General features: G+C 50.1%; 1 protein-coding gene across 1 annotated transcript in view; it reads left to right on the top strand.

Moving 5' to 3' along the window:
* kcnh3 (potassium voltage-gated channel, subfamily H (eag-related), member 3) overlaps positions 1–19,688 on the top strand; it is a 134,807-nt gene that overhangs the window by 62,613 nt on the left and 52,506 nt on the right. The window contains exon 3 of the mRNA XM_035408629.1: positions 14,035–14,268. Coding sequence (XP_035264520.1) covers positions 14,035–14,268 — 234 coding nt within the window. The remainder of the gene's footprint in view (positions 1–14,034; positions 14,269–19,688) is intronic.

Below are 19,688 nucleotides of genomic sequence, written 5' to 3' on the forward strand. Positions count from 1 at the left end.
TCTCTCTCTATCTCTCTCTCTCACAAACACATTGCAAAAAAAAAAAAAAAAACATTCCGTTTTTTTTTTTTGCAATGCATACTGTTTTTCTTCTTGTGAGTTTATATTATATATTATTTTATTTCCTTTCTCTGCGAGTGGATGTTTTACTATTGCTATAATATGTAAATATGACAGTTTTATTTTCTTTCTTTTGTTCTGTACAATAAGTGAGATTTTGAAAGTCAAAAAAAGTCTCTCTCACATTCTCTCGCTCTCTCTCTCTTTCTTGTTATCTCTCAATTTTCAATTCAATTCACTTTGTTTCTTTAGCATGAAAATATATTACGTTTGTATTGTCAGAGCGCGGCGGGCGGAACACAGAACTAATAAAAGCCACGTCGTCACGTTGAGAGATATTGAAACGGACGAAGAGCAACAGCAGATCCGGTGTCTCAACGCGCCCCTTCCTCCGGATTAACTCGGACCGCTTCTCGTCTGAATCTCCTTTCTTAGCCTCGCCTCGGTAGAGCTCTCTTCCCTCTCTTCCCTCTCCTCCGTCCTCCCTCTCTCCTCGCGCACCCTGTAATCAGTGCTTCCTTGGGGGCCGCCCCCCCGGACGTGGTCGGGTCCTTCGAGGGGATCACATGACCAGCAGTGTTTGGTGTTTACGGGGGGGGGGGGGGGGGGGGGGGGGGGGGGTGGAGGGGAGGGGGGAGCAGGTTGGCTGGGCGTCGGTAATTAGTCTGCCAAACTGCCACACAGCCCACCACTTCTCAGCTAATAAATTGCGTGCTGTCCAACTTCGTGGTTTTTTTATTTATTTATTTATTTTTACTTTCTTTTTTTAGAAACAGTAGTCAGGCATAAAAAAAAATCTCACACATTAACGTCCCTGGCTAGTTTGTTTTTGTTTTTTTGGGGGGTTTTTTTAAAGTCGGTTGTCCATCATTCTTTTCTTGCACATTGCTTTTCACCACCACAGGGTTTCGCACAGGCACACCCAATATCACACCACATACGGCTGTTCTCTCTCTCTTTCTCTCACTCTCTCTGTCTCTCTCCCTCTCTCTGTCTGTGTCTGTATTCTTTGTCTCGCTGTCTTTGCCTGTGGCGGTTGTTTGGGTTTGTTTTTTTTTTTGTTGTTGTTCGGTCTGTTTTTTTCTTTAAGTTCTGCTATTTCTGTGTTTGAGCAATTTCCCAATAAAAGGGGTTTTGAAAATCAAAAATCTCTCGCATGCTCTCTCTCTCTCTCTCTTTCTCTGTCTCTCCCTCGCTCTCTCTCTCTTTTTCTCAGACTTGTTCTGACTGACTCTCCTCTCCTCTCCTCTCCTGTTCTCTCCTGATTCAGAACCCTGCGCATATTCCGTGTAGCAGGATCAAGAAAAACACTGCAGATGTGAAATCGCTTCTGATGAGCCAATGCTAGAAGAGCAATTTGCACACAACCTGTACCGCCCGTACGGAATCCACCTGAGATTTCCTTCATGTATCACCCTTCCTGCTTTGTCTGAATTCATTGCACAGGAAGGATACAGATATTGCCTCATGCAGCCCTCTTGCTTTTATGTGTATGTGTGTGTGTGTGTGTGTGCGTGTACATGTGTGTGTGAGTGTCTGTGTGCTTGTGTGGGTCTGTGTGTGTGCGTTTGTGTGTGTGTGTGTGTGTGCGTGTGTGTGTATATACATGTGCGTGTGAGTGTGTGTGCGTGTGTGTGTGTGTGCGTGTACGTACGTGTGTGTGTGTATGCGTGTACATGTGTGTGTGAGTGTCTGTGTGTGTGTGTGCGCGCGTGCATGTGTTTGTGTGTACGTGTGTGTGTGTGTGTGTGTGTGTGCGTGTACGTACGTGTGTGTGTGTGTGTGTGTGTGTGCGTGTACGTACGTGTGTGTGTGTATGCGTGTACATGTGCGTGCGCTTGCGGCTGATGGGTTTCTGCGAGGTGTACCAACACTGAAGTCTCCAGTTTTCCGAGCACCGTTTTGGGAAGCAGCAAACTGATGCCTGCAGCTACGACCGAATACAGTCGCTTTATGTTTTCATTTTAGTTCAGAAGTGTCTGGAAGGTAGAGAATGGTGCCGACGGAATTCCACAAACTGCGATAAGCTCTTATCTCGCAAGCGAGCATCCCAGCTCGAAGTTAAAGTCAAAAAACAGAATTAGACACCGCTCCAAACTAAGAGGAACAGACACACAAGCACAAGAGGCATACAGCCCTAAAGACCTGCTTTACATCAGCTCTGATATGAGGCATAACTGACTGAGCTCTTCCTCCAACTGCCATTTTTCTTGCGAGGGAAATACCAGCTGTTTCTGAACGCCGAATGTAGTGATGTACTGAACACACGCGCTGCTGTAACTGGTGCTAACTCGTTGGTCGAGGTCTGCGAATGCTTTTAGCCCATAATGAATCGCTCTTTAAGACACAGTCCTTTCTTACGGCTCGATATTGACTGAAGCAGTTCTTAAGTACCTTTCTCAGGTCCCTGGGAATAAAACTTCCAAACAATCTATTCCACAGGCCCTCTTCCGCGATCAATATGCTGTGCTACAGCACTGCCCGGCTGGTCCTTCAGAAACATTCATCTCTGCATAGTGAAGCATCTGTCTCTGTCTATTAACCAATGATATCGCACTCTTACATACAGGCTGAAGGTTGCCGCTGCAAGAATGATTTTGCTGGTTTTTCAGGTTACACTCGTGAGAGTTAGGCGATATAAGCTCATTCCAATAATCAATCATTGGGTGCTTTTTAGAGCCACTTATTTTGTTGTTAGGGTAATGAGACTCATCAGTCTTTACAGGTGTCTTGAGTTGCTCCCCCCCTCCTTCCCTAAACACAGGTTTCCCAGGATCTGCTCTCCGCAGAAGTGCCGGGGGGGTGAGGGGGTGGCCTAGGTGCTGTTGAACTGATGAAGTCCGGCGCCCCCCTGTCCTTGCCCTGAGTGTGTCCCGTGGGAAGCAGTTCCAATTTAAAGTCTCTCTGCCGCCTGTGCTTCAAGGTCAAAACAGCCCCTGTGCCAGAGCTGGACCCCCCCATCCCCCCACCCCACCTCCTCTCTCCACCCCAGAACCCCCCCACCCCACCACCTCTCTTTCCTGTCCGAGCATCGGTGATGGCTAGGGGAATTTAACCCTTTAGGGTGCGACATCACAAGTATGCGATTGGAATGTTGACCAACCGAACATTCTGATGCTAATGTCACAGTCACTACTGGTGACTGAAAGCAGTTCAGAGTTCTAGAACGCTGACTTTTAGAATTTTGAAGAAAGAAAACTGCACTGCAGGTTTTTGTTTATTTTAAGGAGCGGAGGTTTTTTTGGGGGGGTGGGGGGGGGGGGAGTTTGTAAGGAGTTTTTATTTATTGTTATTTTTTTATTTTTTGCTACTCACTGGCTGCTCGGAGAGCAGAATCCATTAGGAGCCTGACGATGGTGCAGGTCTGGCTGCTGACCAGAAGCAGGGTGGAATCAGTGGACCAGTGCAGGCGCTTTCAGCCTGTCACCCCAGGGCTTGTATATCATAGCCTGCGGTTGCCTGGCGCTGGCCCTGTGGGTCTGCAGCCCTCGTTAGTAAAGGCAGCCTGATTTATTAATTACACGCACCCCTTGTGAGGTGCCTGCCCTGCCCTGCACACCCCTCGACCAAAGCCAGCCCTGAGCAGGGAGTCATGTGTCCTGGAGTAAACATGGAGTGTGTGTGTGTGTGTGTGTTTGTGCGTGTGTGCATGTGTGTGTGCATGTGTGTGTGTTTGTGCGTGTGTGTGTGTGTGTGTGTGTGTGTGCATGTGTGTGTGTTTGTAGAAGTGTGCGTGTGTGTGTGTATGTGTGTGTGTGTGTGCATGTGTGTGTGTTTGTGCGTGTGTGCATGTGTGTGTGTGTGTGTGCATGTGTGTGTGTTTGTAGAAGTGTGCGTGTGTGTGTGTATGTGTGTGTGCTTGTAGAAGTGTGTGTGTGTGTGTGTGTGTGCGTGTATTTGTAGAAATGTGTGTGAATCTAGCGCACAGAGGAGCCTAAGGCAGCTGTGTTACAGGAATTGTGGGGAAAGAACAGGCCAGGGGGTGACAGTGGACATGCTAGGTGTCAGAAGCGCTAAGACCCGTGTCATAGAGATGGATGTGGGATACGAAGCCGGCCATGAGGTAGAAACTGTCTGAACTCGAACCCACCTTTTCAAACTCTGCGGGGGGGTGGGGGGGGGGCGTTATCCATCATTCATGCGCACGTAGTGTTGAGCGAGTGTGTTTTATTCATCAAGGTCCAGATTGCCTGCAGCAATATAACAGAGAGAAGTCCCAAACCTCCATTCCCCCCCTCCACCCTCACCCGCCAGAAACTCCCCCCCGTCTGCCATATCAAAATCTGACAGATGAACTAGCAGTTCTGCGCAAACAGAACTGGGCTTGGAGAGACTGCCCAGAATATGTATGGCATCAAAGGAGAGGGTTTGCCTACTCACTGGGAGCGGTCTGCATTGTGATAATGTATTACACAGCTGTACACACACACACACTCACCAACACACACACACCCAAGCACACGCCCACGCCCACACACACACACACACACACACACACGCACACATGCGCACACACACACACACCATTTCCTCCACACAGAGAAACAAGCTCTAAATGAGCTTTTTCAGTCAGGCTGATCGAGACAATGAAACGCTGCCTGGTGCATGAATGGCCTGCACTTAGCAACAGCACCCAGGTTGTGTATAAAATTGCTTCATTGAGCTTCTTCCTGTTGATGTCTTCATGGCGCTTTTTGTGCTTCTCTTCTCTCTGAACACGCCTATTACATGCTAATTGAACATGCTAACCCCCCCGCCGTCCCCCCACCCCCCACCCCTCGCCCCCGCGCTCATGTGCCTCATTAACTCACACTGGTTCCTGTGTTCCAGCTTTGCTGATGAACTGCTCAAACATCCGTTCGCGTTGCAGGCCCGTTTGACAACGTTCTGGCGACGCTGTTGTCCCGTCCCAAGACTTTTGGGGCCCCTAGGCAAAAAATTACTTGGGGAGGGGGGGGGGGCTCTAGGTGAGAAGGCGGGGCCCTGGGCCAGGAGGCGGGGCCCTGGGCGAGAAGGCGGGGTCCTGGGTGCAGTGCCTGATCTTCCCAGCGGGAGGGACAGCTCTGCATGAGTGGAAACTGTTCTCAGAATACCTCTGTGTTTGCAGGAGAAAAATATTTACTTGCATAGCTTAGAAAGCCTTTGACAGATTCTCTACCCTTCAGTGTCGCCTGTTTGCTTTTATCCGACAGCAAACATTCCTGGCTTTCTTCTCTGACTGTTTTGTGCGGAGCTCATGAAAAGGGCACTTATTGTTGATTTCTGGAAAAACGGTCAATACTTGCACTTACTCATGTGATTTTAAATCTTTCATTTTTTTTTCAAATCGTAAATGTTTTGGCTGGATGCACCGAGCTCACGAAACGCCCCGGTCCCCGGGTGCTGCGGTGCTTAGCGTGTCACAGCCCACACGCTCCCTGGGTTCGCAAAAACCTTTTTTTGTTTACTTATTTATTTCCCAGAGAACCGTTTCTGATAACCTTTGAAATCCGTAAGCAACGCTGTGAGACACACAGGGCGAGGGAAGAGACTGCGGGAATGGGGACCTTACAATCGGAACAAAAAGCACCAGACGTCCTGTTTCATAGCATCTCAGGCAGAAAGCGAGCTTTTTCCCCACACAGGCCAACATACACTGGCCCCTACACTGGCCCCTACACTGGGCCCATACACTGGCCCATACACTGGCCCCTACACTGGGCCATACACTGGGCCCTACACTGGGCCCTACACTGGCCCATACACTGGCCCCTACACTGGGCCCCTACACTGGGCCCCTACACTGGCCCCTACACTGGCCCCTACACTGGGCCCATACACTGGCCCATACACTGGCCCCTACACTGGGCCATACACTGGGCCCTACACTGGGCCCTACACTGGCCCATACACTGGCCCCTACACTGGGCCCCTACACTGGGCCCCTACACTGGCCCCTACACTGGCCCCTACACTGGCCCCTACACTGGCCCATACACTGGCCCCTACACTGGGCCCCTACACTGGCCCCTACACTGGCCCCTACACTGGCCCCTACACTGGGCCCCTACACTGGCCCCTACACTGGCCCCTACACTGGCCCCTACACTGGCCCATACACTGGGCCCCTACACTGGCCCCTACACTGGGCCCCTACACTGGGCCCCTACACTGGCCCCTACACTGGCCCCTACACTGGCCCCTACACTGGGCCCCTACACTGGCCCCTACACTGGCCCCTACACTGGCCCCTACACTGGGCCCTACACTGGGCCCTACACTGGGCCCCTACACTGGCCCCTACACTGGGCCATACACTGGCCCCTACACTGGGCCCCTACACTGGCCCATACACTGGGCCCCTACACTGGGCCCCTACACTGGCCCATACACTGGGCCCTACACTGGGCCCCTACACTGGCCCCTACACTGGGCCCCTACACTGGCCCATACACTGGGCCCCTACACTGGGCCCCTACACTGGCCCATACACTGGGCCCCTACACTGGGCCCCTACACTGGCCCATACACTGGGCCCTACACTGGGCCCCTACACTGGCCCCTACACTGGGCCCCTACACTGGGCCCTACACTGGGCCCTACACTGGCCCATACACTGGGCCCTACACTGGGCCCTACACTGGGCCCCTACACTGGGCCCTACACTGGGCCCTACACTGGCCCATACACTGGGCCCTACACTGGGCCCCTACACTGGCCCATACACTGGGCCCATAGACTGGCCCCTACACTGGCCCCTACACTGGCTCCTACACTGGCCCCTACACTGGCCCCTACACTGGCCCCTACACTGGCCCCTACACTGGCCCATACACTGGCCCCTACACTGGGCCCTACACTGGGCCCTACACTGGGCCCTACACTGGGCCCCTACACTGGCCCCTACACTGGGCCCCTACACTGGGCCCCTACACTGGCCCCATACACTGGCCCATACACTGGGCCCTACACTGGCCCCTACACTGGGCCCCTACACTGGCCCCTACACTGGGCCCATACACTGGCCCATACACTGGCCCCTACACTGGGCCCCTACACTGGCCCCTACACTGGCCCATACACTGGCCCCTACACTGGGCCCTACACTGGGCCCTACACTGGGCCCTACACTGGGCCCCTACACTGGCCCCTACACTGGGCCCCTACACTGGCCCCTACACTGGGCCCATACACTGGCCCATACACTGGGCCCATACACTGGCCCATACACTGGGCCCATACACTGGCCCATACACTGGGCCCCTACACTGGCCCCTACACTGGCCCTACACTGGCCCCTACACTGGCCCATACACTGGCCCCTACACTGGGCCCCTACACTGGGCCCCTACTCTGGGCCCTACACTGGCCCCTACACTGGCCCCTACACTGGGCCCCTACACTGACCCCTACACTGGGCCCTACACTGGGCCCATACACTGGCCCCTACACTGGGCCCTACACTGGGCCCCTACACTGGGCCCTACACTGGCCCATACACTGGCCCCTACACTGGCCCCTACACTGGCCCCTACACTGGCCCCTACACTGGCCCATTAAAGGCCAGATTGGAAGCACTGGCCCTCTAATGCCCCTCGCCATCGGACAGAAAATGCCGGCTGTTTGCCGACTACAAAAAAAACGGAAGTACAAATGGCCCTGTTCATTACAGCCGAGAGCAAATAAATCAGCAAATATCCGCTTTTCTCAGAACGGGGAGCTGAAAGCATACGGCCCCCCCCCCCCTCTCCACGCCCCCCCCCCCCCCCATCCCCCCCCCCCCCCCCCCCCCCCCCGCACAGAAATCAGAAATGAAACATCCTTTTTTTCCCCTAAAGATTTCATTTACAATTCATAACGTGTATAAATCACGGGGCATAAAATATTTAAGGCCTGCACTGCATTAAATGCACTTTTCTCATATACAGTACTGTTTTCCAAACGACATGGTAATAATGTTACCCATGGATACGTGTAATTCAAATCAGACCGGCAGAAAAAGTCTTATTAAATGATAAACTGTAATTTGAATACGGAGCTGATGTGTCACTTCGGATCTTCTGTGTGCTCACCACACGGTATTTGCATGTGAGTGCGGAATTTAGAAAGCTGGTAATTATCGTGTTGGCGTCAAGGCAACGCTTCGGAATGCAGTCCTGTTATGAATGCTTAATAGAGCTCGAAGCACGTTTCACACGTTACTGCAAACACATTTTTGCCGTACATTAGCAGAGGTTGCTCAACATGATACCACAGTACAGAGCAGATCAATATAGTAAGCATATATAATCTTATAATAAGGTAAATTGTTTGACTGATCACTACACAGCAGTGAAAGTGTATTATAGTATTCACACCCTACCAAATGGACAGGGTAAGGTTGTATTTGTACAGGGAGAATGTATGTGTGACACTGGAAGTACACTTATTACCTAACAGGTTGCAGGTTTGAATCCCTGGCAGGGCACTGTAGCAAGGTACTTAGCAGACGGCAGTGTAGTATAATGGGCAGGTCACAGGTTCAATTGTACCATTGAGAATGGTGCTTAACCTGCGGTGTATATCCAGCTGTATGAATGGAAACTATATTTTTTAAAATGAAAAAAGCTGTGTAAGTCACTCTGAATGCCCATAGTGTACAGTAGTGTAATGGAAGTACCTTGAAGTAAGTAAGAATCTTGTACTCTGTATTTGTTACACACTTTCTTCTGTGGCAGTGCAGGGTAGCTTGGGCTGTGTGAGTTGTCTGCTCTGATATATGGTGCAGTGTGCGTCGGTCACTTTTGTGAAATGGTTTTCCAGTCCGTACCCTGTGGAAAGATCAAATCAAAAAGTCTGGGGAGTGACGTAGATCAGTCAACTGTGTACGGGTGAGTGATACTGAAAATATATGTTTGAAAGTTTTCCTTTCATTAAAAGATGAAGGAAAATCTTGCTCAAACGCTGTAAATTAATGGAATGCCATGACTCATTCATGTATAATTTCATATATAAATTTAATTTGGAGTCAGCCGGAACATTTCGCAATTGCATTAGCTACTCTTCAATAACCTGCGTATCACTCCTTCTGGTATACGTGCATATTAATCTCCGAAAGGTCACTCACCATCGCCTTTATTCCCACCTTTAGAGTACAGTGCTTTCAGAAAGGTTCCACCCCACATTAATTATTAATTATGTTTTCCTTCGCTATGCTGCAAAGTTCTCTCTATAATGTCAAATTTTTTATAGAGATCCCCATTCCCCCAGGTCACATTCCCTCTACAATACAATGTCGAATTCTCGGTAATGTCAAAAAATGCTAAAACCGAATAAAGTATTTTGATCTCTTTGGAATTATTTTCTAAACAAAAAACGTTAAAATTATTTAACTGATGAGTATTCATGCAGATGTGTGTTGTTGTAACACACCCTTTGTGTTCTATGGTTCTCTATTTTGCAAAAAAAAAAAAAAAAAATCCCAGATTTGTAATTATTCCTAAACCTATAGTTAGGCTTGGGCTTAGAATCAGGGTTTGGGTTTAGGATTAGGGTTAGCAAAATTATTAGCGTTGGGGTGTCGGCACGTTTGGGGTCGCGTTCAGGAGTGAGGGAAAGGGTTAACCTTTGATTTGAATGCCTAAATTATTTCACTTAAGGGGTGTATGGTCTTGTGTGTTTCGTTACTGTTTCTTTTCAGTGAAATAATTTTTTAAAAATAAATCACTTCAATCAGATTTTCTAGTATTTCCTTTGTTGAATTGATAGTACTTAGTTTGTTTTTCATCCTAATTTCATTTTAGGTCTTAATTTTTAATAGAAATACCCCATATTTGAGATGACTCATAGGCATATATGTTGAGGCACTTGGGAGAGGGTTAGAGTGACCCGTGGTAATCTCTTTTTAATGAATTCGGTGTGTAGCATGGAAAAAAACCTGAAGTGTGTCAGCGCAGAACTCAAACACGGTGGTCCTCCATTCCACACGGTCCACACCGTTTATCTGCAGTGGAAGGGTATAATCAATCAGCTTATAATTTCATGCAGAGTTTGAAAAAATAAGTCCTGCCGTGCGTCTCTTCCGGTTAGAAACTCAGCAAGGTGATTTCGCTAATATGTGGGTGCCGCGGTGGTACGGTGGTTAGCGCTGTCGGTCCCGGGTTCGGATCCCAGCCTGGGCCTTTCTGTGTGGAGTTTACACGTTACATGTGAGTTTCCTCCAGGTAGTCCAGGTTGCCCCCCCACAGTCCACTGACAGGTTAGGCTCCTGTAGGGGGGTGGGGGGTGGGGCAGCAGACATTAACGGGGCGTTGAGTTTAGTTGAGGCAGACTTCTCTATATAAATAAAGGTTAATGAAGTAAAAAAAAAAAACCTCCTGGCTGAAGAATTGTGCTAATTAGCAAAACCAGGTGATTGGAGCGAATTACCGGGGAGTGCTTTTACTTCCAGGCTTTTGGGCTTTCCAGCTCCGGTTTCACCCAGATCCAGGTGTCCAGGTGCACCTCCGCAGTTAGCACAGCCCGGAGGAGGAACGGGACGATCTCAGTCGGGGCAGCAGCCGAGGTCTAACGCCGAGGTCTGAAGCGTCCGCTCTCAGGAATTTGGGCTCTTTTTGGGCTTAGTACTTAGGGAAAGTCTAACGTGCAGAAAGATCTCCTGTGCACAGGAAGCGCTGCATGTCTGAGCACCCGATTCCCTCGCGCCCGCAGGTTCACAACGTTTTATTTAAAAAAGAAAATTTAAAGAAAAAAGAAAATTCAGCGGTTGGGTGCTCAATTTAGCAGCTCAACGAGACATCGCCCCGGCACACAAACGCAGAATACCAATGAGAGAGCGTCTTACGAAAAGGCCGATAAAATTTTTAAAAACGCTCTTTCTTTTTTGGCCGGACCGCAACAGCGGGGCCAGATCTACAAACGCAAATGTCTGTGACTGACTGAGTGACTGAGTGGTGAAGTCACACCATTGGTCGGCCGGATCACGTGTGGTCCAGGTCCAGCCGTATGCTAGGTTTTGACCCGGTCTTTTCTGATCCTCTGTCTGTCGTCAGCGTTGTTTTGCATCGGGTGCTTTTTCCACCAGCGGCAGCGCCGGTCTGATTGTAGCGACCGGTCGCTAATGCAGCTCTGAAGCGCGTGATTGGGGGTAATCAGCCCCTCTGCGTCTCGCTGCCCAGCAGCTCAGCTCATAGGTGCTGTCGGCGGGGTCGCGTTAGCCGTGATGCATTTCTGGACCGGCGGCGGAACGGTGAGAGACCAGAGGGCCCGGCAGGAAGTGCGTGGGCCTGTGATTACTGGAAACTCATCTGGGGTGGGGGGCACTATGACCAGAAATGAAGACACTGTATTGCTCTCTCTCTCACACACATTCTCTCTCTCCCTCTGTCTCTCTCTCTCTCTCTCACACACATTCTCTCTCTCTCTCTCTCTCTCTCTCTCTCACACACACATTCTCTTTCTCTCTCTCCCTCTGTCTCTCTCTCTCTCACACACATTCTCTTTCTCTCTCTCTCTCATTTCTCACTCACTAACACACACACACATAGACGCACACACACACACACGCACACACACCCTGTGATAGGGAAGCTGAGGAGAGGACGGGCGAATATCGGTCCGCCAGGGTGTGAAATGAGAGAGGCCTTCGCCGGTTTCGCTCGACCGCTGCGTCACCTGAGCGTGTTTTCCTGCGACGCGGTTCGCCGCCGCTGCTGGGACAGGATCGGACGCGGTCGCTAGAGAAGGGGGGGGGGGGGCGGAGGATGAGGCTTCAGTGAAACCAAAAATGTTGTGGTTCATTATGCAACCCTCTGTGGTAGGTGTGGAAAAGTGTGAAAGCCCCTCTACGGCTGGGCTGCTGGACCATGTTCCTGGAGCTCTACCATCCTGTGCATTTTCATTTCAACCCTAATTTGGCACACCTGATTCTATTATTTAGCAGCTCAATGAGATCTCTACCTGTGGAATGAGCTGTGCTTTCTTAGGGTTTGGGTGAAAACCCACAGGACGGTAGATCTCCAGGAGCAGGGTTGGGCAGCCCTGCTGTAGCTGCTGAACGAGGTGTGGCTTTGTTTGGGTTACAGTGAAAACCCGCAGGGTGGTACGATCTCCAGGAACAGGAGAGACAAAGGAGTCTTGCAGAACCCGTTTCTCCTGAGAGCGCATTTGGCCTTTCATCCTGAGCATTTGGTTTTTTCCGGAGTCGGGCTGGCTGCGTGATAAACGGAGGCGTCTCTCACAAGTCGTGTTCGCTCGGCCCCTCGTCCACGCTGATTGCCTTCCGCTCCGCGCGACGTGCTCAAACGAAGCGTACCTGATGCTCTGTCTCCTCCGCTTTCTCGCTCTGTCTCTTTCTCACTCCCTCTCTCCACGCCTCGCCCTGTTTCTCTCTCTCTCTCTCTCTCTCTCTCTTTTTTTTTTCTCACGGAGCGATCGAGTCGATATTCGCGGGAAGGCTCCCGAATCACGGCGCGTGACCGCGCTGCTCCTTCAAAGATTCTGTTACTGCCTCTTTTCTCCCTTCTCTTTTTTTCCTTCTCTTTTTTTCTTCTTTTTTTTCTGTTCACTTTCCTGCCCTCCTGCCTGGCTTAATTATGTCACCTGAGGGCCTAAAAAAAATTTACTTGGCTGCAGATCAGAAATCAGAATTTTCTTTTTCTTTTCTCACACACCAATCCCCATCCCTATTCAGTGCTGTCTGCCCATGAAATATTAAACAAACCCCCCCCTCCACCTCCGCCCCCACACCTCCCCCCCTCCCCCCGCCCCCGGGACCAGGAATTGATTACCGAATGGACTCCAGCTCATATGTGTGCATTGAGAAGAAAGAGCGATAAATAAACAGTTTGCTCTGCGTCCGTCCGCTACTTATGGCCCCGGGCCCTTGTTCTGCGCCGTCTGCGCCCGGCGTCGATCTGGGACGGCCGCCAGCATGCGCCGGTTCTCCTTCCGGAAGGTTCCGTCCCTCATCCCGCTCCTCCCGCTCCGTGGCGTTCCCTGAGGCGTGACCCGGAGCGTCGAGCCGAGGAAGACGAAGACCGATCGTGTGTGTGTGCGTTTCTTTTTTTTTGCGTCGTAGTCAGAAGCGTTTGTCTAATTAGCGACAAAGTAGCGGGTGTGTAACTGCAGCTGCCCAGCGGTCCGTAACCGAGAAAGTTTAGACTTTTTTTAAAGTTTAATTTCTTCTGAAAGAGGGAGAAAAAGAAAAGCAGAGATGCCCTTCTGATCTTTAATGAATGCTCGGTCCTCCCCCCCCTCTCCGCTACTCTCCGCTGATTTCACGTCCGGTTTTGTGATTAATTAGCGCGGTCGTGTAGTGTATCCGCAAGACCCCGTGTGTGTATGAGGTCCCGGTCGTCTGCGCTTCTGCCTGTCCTAATTTCTGCTCTGAAAGCCCCCTGTGGCCGAGCTGTGGACTTCAGAACCCTGCTCGTTCTCCGGTGCTACGGCGAAGTAAATGACACCCACTGCCACTCCAGTGATTTCCAAATCGGCAGGTTGCAAAAATGTAATTTACTATTTTTTTTTTTTGCAACGGTGGGCTTTGGAGCCGCAGAGTTGCAGGATTACATTTCTCCGTGCCCAAGAGAAAAGTGCTTAACCTGATTGTTTGAGTAAATAGTAAATTTTGAGCTGCCTAAGAGGATTATGTCTAATAAAAAATTAGAGCGAATGTAAGTCGCTCTGGATGAGAGTCTTTGATAAGACAATTAACAATGTAATGTCATGTTGTGCTTTGTTGTCTGAACAGACACCCCCCCCCCCCGCCCCTCCAACACACACACACTCACTCACACACACATGCACGCACACACAAACACCTACACACACGCACACACACACTCTCTCTCTCACACATACACACACGCACACACTGAGACACTCACACCCTCACACATACACACACACACACACACTGTCTCACATACACACACACACACACTCTCTCACACACACACACACCCCTCACACACCCTCGTACTGACCCCTCTCTCTCTCTCTCTCTCCCCCTGACAGACAGTAACTTTGTGCTGGGGAACGCCCAGGTGCAGTCGCTCTACCCGATCGTGTACTGCTCGGACGGCTTCTGCGAGCTGACGGGCTACGCCCGGGCCGAGCTCATGCAGAAGAGCTGCGCGTGTCACTTCCTGTACGGCCCGGAGACCAGCGACCGGCACACGGCCCAGATCCAGGGGGCGCTGGACGAGCGCAAGGAGTTTAAGACCGAGCTGGTCTTCTACAAGAAGGGAGGTGAGCGAGCCCCAGCCTGCCATAGCGGTAGAAAGTGTCAGTAATCTTGTGATGGAAGTTTGAATCGGACCGTAAGCATCAATGACCTTCCCGTGGAGGTCAGAACAGCTGAGACCCTGATCACCTTCAAGCGACGACTGGAGACTCACCTCTTCAGGCTGCACCTCTCCCCATCCCTCCGTACCTCCCCGTGGTCTCTAATTGACTATGAAAGCTTAGGTTTGTAGCTAGATAAGCTGTTTATCTTAGTTTATTTTAGTTATTGCACTCGTGCCAACTTAATTATTGCTTGTATTATTTGCATAGACTGCTTTGTTGCTGCTTTTGTTTGTGTTGATCAGATTAACCTACAGGGTCCAAGTTAAACTATGCGGTTGTTCCCTGCACTTGGACCGGTACTTCTCTCTAGAGTTTTCGTCATACTTGTTCCTGGTTATGGTTATACATTTTGTAGTATGTCGCTCTGGATAAGAGCGTCTGCCAAATGCCTGTAATGTAATGTAATGTAATGTAATGCAGTAAGTGTGCATATGCAGGTGACAGCAGGTAGGCCTGAGGTCTGCACAGTTTTGGGCATCTTCTAGGTCTGCAGCACTGCAAAAAAAACTGGCTCCACTTTCTAGGCTATAATGTGTTGAGTGTGGTGTGCTCCTGAAGGCTGAACATTAAATTGGCAGTTGAACACAAGTTGTGAGTAAAGGGGGAGAGAGAGAGAACGAGAGGAAGGAGGGAGCAATAAACGGAGAGTGGAGAGGATTTCAGAAAGGAGATTGAAAGAGGGATGATGGAAAGGAAGAGGGGGCACTTGAAGAGGTGGAGAAAGAGAGTTGGTGCTCCACGATCAGACAGACAGAGTAAGAGCAGAGCTAAATGCACGGATTCAGCCGTCTTTTTCACCAGCGTTACAGAAAGCGTGAACATACACTCCCAACTCTCTGAATGCACATTAGAGGGAAGCGTTACAGGGTTAATCTCCTTTAAATATCGCACGGAGGGACCCAGGAGGCACCGAAGCAGGTGTTTAATTTGAGTTCCATTACTCTCGATTTGTCCGCCTAACAACCCTGCAATTCATTTGTGTCCCCTGTAGGGGACATGCGTCCCAGGGTTTAAATCTCAAGAGCCACATATCCGTCTACGCTCAAACGTACACTGCAGAGGGCATTCAACAACGAATAAAATAAATTATATTAAAAAATAAATATTTTCACTGCGACGTGTTTTTGTCATCCAAGTCCAATTTGTATTATGTGAAAAATATTGAAACTTTTTTTCTGCCGCCTCTTGTGTGCGTGTATAAGCGTGCATAAGCACCATGAAGTTCCCACGACCCTTTCTTTCTCAGAGATCCAGAACTCTGCGGAGAACCTCATTTCAATTTTTAATGCTTCAATCACATTAGAGATTCAGAGCGCGGGGTTGCTTTGTGATTTTTTTTTTTTTTTGAGGCCCCTTTCAATTCAAGAGCAATTCCAAAGTGCGAGGAAATGTTAATTATTTAATAACCAATTATTAGCGGCTACTGATAAGGAATGACTGTTCGTTAAACTCGTCCTCTGCGTCTCTGAAGGGAATGAAATTTTTCTTCCCCCCCCGTGACGCTTCGTCCAGTTGGGACCCAGCCGCCTGAGAGGTGCCAATCGAGCGTCAAGTCAAGTCAAGTCATTCAGATTTATATAGCGCCTTTTCTGACCGAGTCAGAAAGTGCTTAACAGACGTTGACATGTATGTACACACGGGCAGAGAAATACCCATGTGTACATGAGTATAGAAAAAGAAAAAACAATTTATTGTGGTTTAAAATAGGTAAGCCGCGTTTGAGGAAGGTCTCCGACTTTCGCGGTCTTTCGCGGTTTCTCTCTCTCTCTCTCTCTCCCTCTCTCCCTCTCCCTCTCTCTGTCTCCCTCTCTCTCTCTCCCTCTCTCTCCCTCTCTCTCTCTCTCTCTCTCTCTCTCCCTCTCTCTCTCTCTCTCTCTCTCTCCCGCGCTCGCTCGGACGGCTCTGCAGTTCAGGCACGAATGGCGAAGCATTCAAAGAGAATAGAGTAGAGTCCGCAGCAGCCCCGTGGGGGGTGGGTTCTCCTCGTTCGCTCTCTCCTCTCCTCTCCTCTCCTCCCCGGCTCATCTGCACGCAGCGGGGCGGCGTCCGTCCCGCTCCGGGGCGCTCGGGGAGTGTTTCCGAAAACCCAGCGCAGGGCGGGTCGCATCCTGAGCCTCGCTGGGTCTCGTCGCGCTGTGGCGACGTACGGGACACGTTTTTCCGGAATGTTTAATAGGGGCCGGGGCCGGAAAGTACAGCCCCCCCCCCACCCCAAATCCCCCCACCTCCCATCCACCCCCACGCCAACAAAAGGCAGGCGTTTTTCTTGTCCGCAGTTCAAAACATACTTTTTTCACGCTCTCTCTCTCTCTCTCTCTCTCTCGCGCTCTTTCTCTGATGTCTACTAAATTGAATTGACTGTGAGTTTTCAATAAAGGGGCATCAAAGTCAAAGTCTCTCTTTCTCTCTCTTACACTCTCTTTCACATCTACGGCATATACAACACAACACAACACACCCCTCTCTCTCTAGAGTAAACTGGAGTTTTTACTTTAGTTTGACCATCCTGGCTGTTGAGCACCTAGCCAGTCCTCCTTTATATGGCTGGCTTGAAGCGTGTTGGGCATCTTCTTTCTCACCCCTCCCTCTCCCTCTCTCTTTCTCTCTCCCTCTCCCTCTCTCTTTCTCTCACTCTCTCCCTCTCTCTTTCTCTCACTCTCTCTCTCTCTCTCTCTCTCTCTCCCTCCCTCTCCCTCTCTCTTTCTCTCACTCTCTCTCTCCCCTCTCCCTGTTTCTCTCTCCCTCCCTCCTTCTCCCTGTTCCTCTCTCTCTCTCTCTCTCTCTCTCACTCACTCACACACTCCTACACAATGTAATCAGTATCAGACAGGGAGCGGGTCAGGCCACCATCGCAGTACAGACACCCGGCGGCGTCCAATCAGTCGCCCTCGTTAAAGCCCCGCCCACAGCCTGGCTACTGAAGGGGCTCTCGCTGCTGGACACCCGGGCGGAGTCTCCGCCCGCCCCGGGTCTGGATGTCTGGGTCTGAAGACGCTGCCGCCTTTCGATTGCTTTTGCTTTCTCTAATTGCTTTTGTGAAAAGTAGTTCCGTTCCAGGTAGACTGGCAGTATGGAAGGCGATGTGCACGCTCGGGGATTTCATGCTGGTTCACGCTGTTGCGTGCATTAATGCGCATATTTTTCAGTCACACAAACAGCCTAAACACAGCGCCTGGCTACTGCTATGTATATATATATATATATATATATATATATATAAAAATATATATAATGCCTGTGAGTCATGGCTTCTGTCGGCTGGCCTGTTCACGACAGCATCGAATGCGTATTAATGCGCAGAACGGACTTACTGAAAACAGTCCCCATCAGAATGAATGGTTTGACCTGTTTTGAACCAAATCTGGTAAAAAAATAATATTTTTTTTAACTACACTGACTGTGTTTTTTGTGATGATAGGGTGCCTTTTCTGAAAGTGAAATGATGTCTTGCTGAGCCGTATGTAATGACTTCAGCACCCGACTGAAATGAATGTCTTCACGGCTGAATTCAAAATTGGGCAGGAAAATGTCAAAAAGCACTTAGAGTTGGTTTTCGGGTTTGGTGTTTTCGTAGGATATGTTGACGACACAGAGAATCTGCGGTGTTACACAGCATGCAGCCGAGGCTCCAGTGTGGCCACCTTTCATTTTATCCCTTTAAGGTGTGAGGTCACAATTATGTGATTAGAATGTTCTCAGCTGAACATTCTAACGCTGATGTCACAATCACCCCTGGTGACTGAAAGCAACGGAGTTCTAGAACACCGACTTAGAATGTTGAAAAAAAAACAGCGTCAATCGTCAAAGGGCTAACCCTTCCACCACATGAGTCAGGTTTACAATCTGTGGCTCATGCGTGTGACCTCACATCCTTCCAGAAAACCGCGAGATTGTCAGCGATGTGTCAACTCTGACAGTCTATGTTGTCGTTACGTGCCCGACAGGGAGAAGATGTACGGAGACGTCGTTTTTAATCAAGCGTGCTCTGCCTAAGCCCATTCTGACAATGGCGGCACATTGCACCGCGTCTGTGTGGCAGGAGCCCTCCTTTCCCTCCTCTGACAGCAGAGGCGGAGTGCGTGCGTATTCCCACGTTAACCCCGGAGAGACTCCGGTCTCTTTCAAAAACATCATCGTCCGCCTCTTCTGATTGGTGGAGAGGGAGAGCAGCGGCGGCGGCGGCCTCTGATTGGGCTGCTCAGATCGTGCGGGCGTGCGAGCCGCGGGTTTGGGCTGAGGCGCGGGCTCAGAAGCGGACGCCTCGCAGAGAGAGACGGATCCGTCTGAAACGGGCCCCACGGGACCGCTGGGGGGTCGCTCTCACTCCCTCTGTTCTTCGGGTCGCTTCAGTTCGACAGCGCCTTCCTCAGAACCGGGTCTGACTGAGCCTCTCTGAGCCCCTCTCTGCCTCTCTGTGCCAGCGGCTTGTTAAGAGGTAATCTCAGGACTGAGATTGCCTTTAATGTCCGTTTTTTTTTCTTCTTTTTTTTGGACATTAAAAAGTTCCTTTTGTGGGATTGACGCATAAACTGAAAGACACGAAGACTGGAACAGAAGAAGGTAATTAAAATCTTGACCTGTCAAAGCGTCATTATCAACTAGGCCATCATAGACTTAGAGTAAAATTACTAGCCGCTTATTCCTGGGCAGGGTTGCGGGGGGGGGCGGGGTGCTGGAGGCTATCCCAGCATGCATTGGGTGAGAGGCAGGAGTACACCCTGGGCAGGTCACTGATCCATCGCAGGGCACACACACCATTCACTCACACACTCATACCTATGGGCGATTTAGAGTCTCCAATTTACAGAGCCTACCTGCATGTCTTTGGACTGTGGGAGGAAAACCAGAGGTACAATTACTACAATGCATTAAAAGTAGTTTAATGCACTGAAATGACCCTTAGGATGAAACAATACCTGCGCAAACACGCAAACACATGCTCACAAAGAGCGGCCTCAATCTCTCACGGACTGACACACCTGCACTAGCAGAAATTCCAGCCCAGAAACGCTGTTAAACGTGTGCTGCCTGTAGCAGGCTTAATGGGAACGATCTGTCGTGATCCCTCTGCATACTGATGCACGCATGTGGAGACCTGAACAGTTGTTTTTTTTTTTTGTTGTTTTTTTTCTCTGTGTTTCCAATTTTACAGAAATGGTGCTCCTGCCCCTCTGAGAATTCAGTGTTATTTGCGGTGATTGTTTTCAATCTTGGAAAAAGACTTGAGCGGATGTCGGTGCATTGGACATTTTCTTTGGAGATTAGTCTGTGAAGCTGTCTATGATTCTGTGTGTGTGTGTGTGTGTGTGTCTGTGTCTGTG

This window comes from Anguilla anguilla, chromosome 3 (assembly GCF_013347855.1).
Source record: "Anguilla anguilla isolate fAngAng1 chromosome 3, fAngAng1.pri, whole genome shotgun sequence".
NCBI lineage: Eukaryota > Metazoa > Chordata > Actinopteri > Anguilliformes > Anguillidae > Anguilla > Anguilla anguilla.